Consider the following 7373-nt stretch of genomic DNA (forward strand, 5'->3'; position numbering starts at 1 on the left):
CCGGGTCATATTTAGTATCCAATAAAATTATGTCACATCTCTCCAAATCAATTATTCTGTATACGATTTTTAGTACATTTAGTGTTATTTTGCAATTGATCATGTCAGGAGCTTGTTTATGAGTGATTTGAAGACCTAAGAAAGCAAATGCCAAAACTAATAAACGGTTTCGACCAAAAAAAAAAACTCTTGCAAATGATTGCAAGAATACTCCGTCCTAATTTCCAATCATTCAGGGATAGAAATATGATAAGCATAAGCAGTCCCGCTACAATTGCCTCGCCCTTTGTAGATATCCGATACGAACAGTGCAGAGAATCATCTAATAAGACGGCTAATAAATGTGACCGGACCAGGTAGCAATGAACTACCAAGTTCCGACCCCAGATTATCGCACCGGTTTGAATCCGAAACGTGGATGGATTATCTTATGAAGGATGTTGACTTACCAATTGCTTCGAAGCAAATATCTCAAAAGAATTCCATCGTGAAGAAGCCTTCTCAGAAGAACTCCCATAGTTCTCGACACAAGAGCGTGTAGTTCCTTGACCTAGCATTAAGACAAGGCAAAACAACTCCGTCACAAAACAAAGAACACGCACATATCGACGCAGAACATAGTACAAGGTTATTGCCAGCAGATCTGGAAGTTCACAACTTTCCTGCTGCTCTCCATCAATTAGAATCAGTGACATGTTTAGTCCCATGTCCTTGTGAATGGACGGGAGCTCTTATTTCTCAACATCATTTTACTTGGCATCTTTACCAATAGCACGTCCTTCCACTAAAATGGGTGGAAATGCCTGTATGCCTAATCTATGCAGAGTAGGCACTCTATTCAGCAATACGAGTAATATGAGGTGCCCTTGCATAACTTCTTGCTAATCTTTGGTTTATCTCTTCGGGCAGTGAGACTTTCTCAAAAGTGGTAAATAATTGGACTTCGCAATGCGGATACATGTTTAGTGGGTTAGGTATCTGTCAAGTTCCTAACTAAACTGACGTCCCCAAGTTCCTCTTTTGCTTGGCAATGTTGTCCACTTTATGCTTTTTGAGTATTAATTTCAGTCCCCCGCTAATTATCATTCAACCTGCGAGTAATGGACTTTCGATTCAATCACCGGAGAAGTGTATTCGGGATGAAGTCTAACAGCTCTCAGCATCCATACGTTCAAGGACATGCCACGCCTCTTCTTCCGTGGATTAGACAAATTTCTGAATCCTCAATTCATCATTCACGGCCTGTTAGGATGATAGATGAAATGATAAAAACTTATTAGGAGTATCTAAGACATGGTGATCTGAAGCCAAGTCTGACAAAATATCAGTTCATTCTTGAATAGGCAGACTTCAGTGTCCCCCAACTAGTTGACCAGTTCATTCTTGTTTCTCTGTTTGAATTTTATTATGCACGATCATTATGTTAAGGGAAGGTAGATAGTTTGGGCCCAAAAGAAGGGGGGAGTAAATAGATAAAGCCCCTAACCACCGCATCCTTTGACGTCTGATCACAGTAGCCGAATGTATTGAAATTTGCTTGAGGAAAATGTCACCCGCATGGGCCACTAGTACCTCGCTTGACCTGAGCTCAGGTGGCATCACATGGGCCACAAATTCGACATTTATCAGGTGTTCAGCTGAAATGTCAAGCTACGTATACAGGATACAGCATTTAAGGCGGAGAAAATTACCAACGTCCGCCTACGTCCCTAAAATAATATCCTTCATATTATGATCTTCCACTTAACAGATCCATAATTTCACACATAAAGATCAAACTGCAACAGTGAAGGCTCAAATACGACAATCCGTGCTTATAGAAGACTCTAACACCAGATATATCACGTAACTATTGCATAGAAATACATCTTGCGTAGGATGAATACTTACAGGTCTCAAGAAATCAACATAGTAAACTTCAACGAACTGCGGTGCCACACCAGCAAAAGCATATATAGTTGAACAGGCATATTCAAAGGCCCTTCGCATTAAAAATCCTCCAAATATCCTTCCATGGATATTCCTTGCGGCTGGCATACTAATGAGTTCTCAAAACAAGTTTCTCCCATCAGAATGCTATCTCTGTCTGCCGGAGCTCGCATATCACAGAAGACACGAACTTCGGTAAGTCAAGCCTGGAACCTGGACAAGTCCTCCACCTTACTATCCCTGCTACATTCTTCTCTCTTCTTTTTCCTCAGTTTATTCGTCTTTTCTGCCTCTTGCCAAAGTAATTTTTCTCTCTCTGTCTCTGGTGAGATGGGGGTTAATTGGAGTTGATTTCCCAGTTCTAGAATCACAAGCCACAAATGTGAAATTGTCGGTAAGTGCAACTGAATCTGAGGAATTCCGGGTTTCTGCAGGAAATTACCAGTTTAAGGTAAATAGCAGAATGGATCAGTAATGAGACTATATCATGGAAAGGATAACTTTATGAAGATCTGACATCCGAGTATTATGCTTAAACAACATGCCAAAAAACTTGACAAATTACCAATATCTTTTGGCAAGAGGATGTTGATTAGTAAGCTTCTCCATAGTTTGGATGGGTTTATATTTTTATTTTTTTGGTAATAAGAGAATGGTAAATGGCTAGCAAATTAGCAAACTGCTCCTTAGTTTTTATGAGTAGAGCAAAGAAAACATGCAAGAGTAAATATGGTTTGCAAAGAATAAACATATATTTAAGGCACAGCCACGAAAGTGACACCATCCTTAGGGATGAGGAGTAACGTGACTCCTGCAACTGCTTAGTGGCAGCAGATGGAAATGTATATTCTTATCCAATAAGCCAACAAAGCAATGTCATCAACTTGAGGGGAGAGAGTAGCATACTATCAACGATGGGAAGATCTGTTTCATATTATACCTTCTGTAGACTAAGTTACTTCCAGTTGGATCTCCATCGACAAGCGCCCTACTTATGTAGCAGCTCCCACTATTTGCAAGTCAGTGTCAATACGTGTTGGCCTCTTGAGAAACATCCTGTCTACGGAAGCAGTGACTAGTAATTGACGCCTTGTGGTGCCATGGTTGCTGGAGCAATGCTGGTCCAAAATTGAAAGGCTAAAAAAACAATGGGGATGTTCTGTTACGCACAATTTTTGATGAATTCCCACACCATATGAACTATGACTAATCACTGGAGAACTTAAGCACTAAACCTCTGATTGCAGAAATCGATATGGACAAAGATTGATAAGAATTTGTATATGCACATATACAAATGATAGAGACAAATTTCTGATTACAGCAAAGCAATAGCATGTACAATTTTTTCGTCTGAAAAATGAACTTCTGTCTAATACGAGATGACCAATTCTAGATTATTAAAAAAGGAATTGACATTCGAACTACGAATAGCAGAATACTAGAACTGATTATCCACCGAGCACCGACTAAGGACCAGCATCGTCAGTTTTATATCAGGAATTTATCAAAACACCACATAACCGTGTTGCTCTAGTAGTGTCGATGACATCATATTCAATTCATCTCCTGCCGAGAAAGCTCTTTTTTGCAATGACAAAGCATGCATTGCGTTGAAACAAGTAATACGCAGGGACAAAAACGCTCGAAATTCCGTCTAAAACATCATTCGATCCAAGAAACTTAAGCTGGAGAAACATCGCAGAGTATAAAGGGAACCATATTCAGAACGAGAAAAAATTAAGGTATCGCCATCCAATTGTTGTTCAAAGCAGAGTCTATCTACCTCATAGCATATGGTCCCAGCGAGAGCATCGAGATCTTCCGCCAACTTCCCCCATCCTGATCTCATTCCAAGGATTCCCATACAGCTCTCTGAGCACATAATCACCACTAGAAAACTTGTAGAAAATGCTCGTCCTGCTACGAGACGGACTCCTTGGGAACCAATTCGCTCTCCGGCAACGCAGCGTTCCCGCTCGCACCGGCATCGCCGACCTCCTCGGATATCTTGGATCTCGCTTCCCACAAGGCGTTGGTGACAGGGGAGAAGTACATGCCGGGCTACAAGCCGATCGGCTTCCGAATCGAGCGATCCGGCGTCGATGGGCAGAGAACTCTCGTAGGGCGGAGGGGCCGTGGAGGCCACCGGAATCGCGCTCGCCGTCACACCGGAGGCTCCGCCGTCCGCCGTGGCGGAGAGGAGACGGTTTGAGAGCGTTTATGTGGAGAGGCGTCGTCGTCCTCATTGGAGCTGAAGGAGTAACGGGCACGGAGGAGAATACAAGGGAAGACGGCCCCACGGCTCGCTTGTTTTGCTAAATATGATGATTTTAAACTAATCGAGTGAAATTTACGGCACCCGCAAAATTTATACGTCCTTACGTGAAAATTGCACTTTTGGTTCGTAAGAAATAGATATTTGGTTTCAAATCTATTACCCACAAAGCGATTTATTCAGTTGTCAGGTAAAAATTAGAGGAAGAATAGCTATTTGGTCGGCTCCCTTGTGAAAATAACAACCGTGTTTTAGTTGGTCTAAATTGCACGACGATAAGAGGACGATTATACACATTCTTGTCTTTAAATATGAATACAGAATCGCGATGTTCCTGAATTTACATCCCGTCTACGAGAAAATTACTGCCCCTTGTGTAAATTAACAATCTATCGTTTTACCTTAAGAAGCACAGCCTATCAAATTTTCTTTTTTAATATAATTATAAGAATGAACCGATGATTTACTATCAATAAGAGCCGACACACGCAAGGATTAGTACAAGGAAATGGAAATCCATCGATTCTCCACACTAGTCACAAAGATACACAAACTAGTAAATTCTATTCGAACGGTCATGTGTAGAAATGCTGTGAGGATGATAAATAAGACAATTGACGTGGAGGAAATATCTAAGTGGAGTCTTCGTCATATTGCGCGCGCAGGCCTGTGCTTACTCATCTCATCCCAGAATTCGTAATACATGCCCCATTCAGCCCTGTAGAAGCAACCGAAATGAGCCATCAACAGCCAAACAAAGGCAAGAAGCTCTCCACCTTTGCTCAGCACCTGCACGTGTGCCTCGCCTTTAATATTAACCGCTGCATGTTGCAGCATCTCGACCCACTGACCGCTCATGATATTCCACTTCGCTTCCCCAACACGTTCCTCCATCCTGTGGACCAAAGAAAGCCCTAGCTTGACCAGGGATTCCGATTGGTTGGCAAGACGCGGTGCGACCCTTCCTCGAGGGGCCGCTTCATCGTACAATTTTTTGCATATCTCTGCCAGATCCTTGGGCGCATCACTGATGATGAGGCGGCGTAGCTCGAGCAGCGTCTCCACTGTTCTCTTTTGGGCAATGCCCACAACCGTCACCCCGGACATCACGTTAGGCTGATTAAGTAAAAGATACAACATATAGTCAGAAAGGATCTTGCTAAATTCCCTTTCATCATTTCTTTCGGTGGGTTTCTCTGTGTTGTAACAGATTTCAGTAACAATATGCCACAATATAATCATACTGTGGAAATTAGCCATGTTGACGTGCTCCTTCGGTACGTTAGGACTGTCCAGCCCCCACAGATGCGTAATACCACGATTCTTAATTGTCAGCCTCACCCATTCCGGATCATCCACATTCTCGGATCTACGTTTCACATCATTAAAGATAAAGATCCAGAGCTTCTTAATAAAGAGATTCTCGGACACGTACTCCGCATTCATCGATCTTTTACCACAGCATCTGGCAATTGTCTCACCAGCTTGATGGAAACGAGAGATGATCTTGTCAACCATTCGGAATGGAAAACTGCAGATATTTTTAAAAACGATGATGCCTCGGAACCGATTGCACTTACATATCTTTCTTGGACTCTCCTTCAATGCCTCAGAAAAAAGGTTGCAAGCAGAGATGGACTCTGACCACCTTCGAAATATTAATGGTGTATCGAACACCTCGTAAGTAACATTGGCCTTAGGATATACTTCACTTGTGGCGTATCGAGGCTTCCTCAGGTAATCCGTGGCGGATACCAACTTGTAGAGAAATGAATCTAGTTTAGATGACCCTGTGGTGTTGTACTTGATTCTCGCAACAGTCCAATCGGAGAAAACGAGCATGAACAGAGCTATCCCATCAAGAACAATCCCTCCGAAAAGAAGGATATGAGTAATTTTCACATCAAGTTCGAGGAGCCGATACTTCTTCAAGCGATTGAACAGACCCAGAGCCACCGCAACACTAGTGAAGGCTATGATGCGGAATATGTAGCTCCACCTGTGACGTATTGTCAATGCTTTTGTGTGGAGCTCCTCGTAAATGAAATCGAGTTCGACTAATATCAACCTCAACGCATCCACCGCGGAAACTTTGGCAAAATATTTGCGGCTCATTTCGCGTTGTTGTTTTGTGAAGATGAGATCTGCGATGAAGACCTTAAAGATTTGAAAGAATGAGTAAGCATGCTTCACCACGATGCTCTCGGCAAGCTTTGCTCCTTCTTCATCAGAACATCCATATCCATCCGAATGAACAATGAGTTCTTCAAGCAATTGCGACGAGTCTGCGGCCATTCTTGGCTTGTTGTCTAAGAGCATCGATTCCCTGAGCTTTGGGAAGCTCGAGAGATAGAGTGCCAGTGTCCTCTCCGCAATTTTTATAAACCCTGCTAGAAACACCAGGATCGTTGGGATCACCAGCGACTTGTCGCTTGGAAATATCCGCACAAAGACGTAGATGGCGGCACCGACTTGGAAGATGAGACTGAGCAGGTGCCGTTTCCAAAGTGAACTGTCCTCGAGGGAAAAGGCAGTGATGGTGTCCGGACCACCAAGATGTAGCAAGAGAAATGAGGCCCAGAATGCCTGAAGTGCTCCGTCTACTTCTGCTACACGAGCGTGTAAATTGCCTTGGTTGTGAGAGATGAGCCCGACTGCAAATGCAGCTACCGAGTCAGCCATCAAATAGGCCAACCACAAGAGGAAGATGATGGGGCGGTTTGCTGTTTTCTTTCTAAGGGGTGCAAATAGAATGAGACAGATCTGAAGCGAGAGGCTCAGTACGACGAAGCCTCGGATGTTCCATTTGTTCCACAAATCCAGGAAGAAGCTAACTGCCATGTTTTTGAGCAGTTTGAATCTTTGTCTCTTCTCTCTAATATAATTTCGGTTACAGCAAAACTAGCCTCTCAACACGCATCAAGAAAATAGTGCTTTGCAGACTTTATAAGGAAGCCTTGAAAGTAGAAATTTACAAGCGAGGCAAAATGGTTGGGAGTTGGGTTGGGTGATGCTGAGGAGGGTCAATGCTTGGGACTTTGAGACTCGGGAGGATGAAGAGGCACGAGCACAGCACCGGCCTTGCTCTGCCTCTGCTTCAGGGAGTGGTGTAGTTAGATGATAGATCCCCGGAGGGATCACAAGAATTTATATATCTGGCCTTGGA

General features: G+C 43.2%; 1 protein-coding gene and 1 pseudogene across 1 annotated transcript; both read right to left on the reverse strand.

The window, feature by feature from the left end:
• Positions 1-616: 616 nt before the first annotated feature.
• LOC115664639 (acyl-coenzyme A thioesterase 4, mitochondrial-like) lies at positions 617-4125 on the reverse strand (annotated as a pseudogene).
• Positions 4126-4855: 730 nt separating this feature from the next.
• On the reverse strand, positions 4856-7126 carry LOC115664637 (uncharacterized). The gene has a single exon (XM_030586539.2). It carries the CDS (start codon positions 7046-7048, stop codon positions 4856-4858), a length of 2193 nt encoding a protein of 730 aa, XP_030442399.1. The 5' UTR covers positions 7049-7126.
• Between the last annotated feature and the right edge of the window lie 247 nt (positions 7127-7373).

The sequence above is a fragment of the Syzygium oleosum genome, unplaced genomic scaffold (assembly GCF_021117445.2).
Source record: "Syzygium oleosum isolate NSW1041296 unplaced genomic scaffold, Sole_v2.1 Sole_v2.37, whole genome shotgun sequence".
NCBI classification, from domain to species: domain Eukaryota; kingdom Viridiplantae; phylum Streptophyta; class Magnoliopsida; order Myrtales; family Myrtaceae; genus Syzygium; species Syzygium oleosum.

Coding starts and splice junctions, on each gene's coding strand:
- LOC115664637 (XM_030586539.2), bottom strand. CDS start 7,048: ATGGCAGTTAGCTTCTTCCTGGATTTGTGGAACAAATGGAACATCCGA.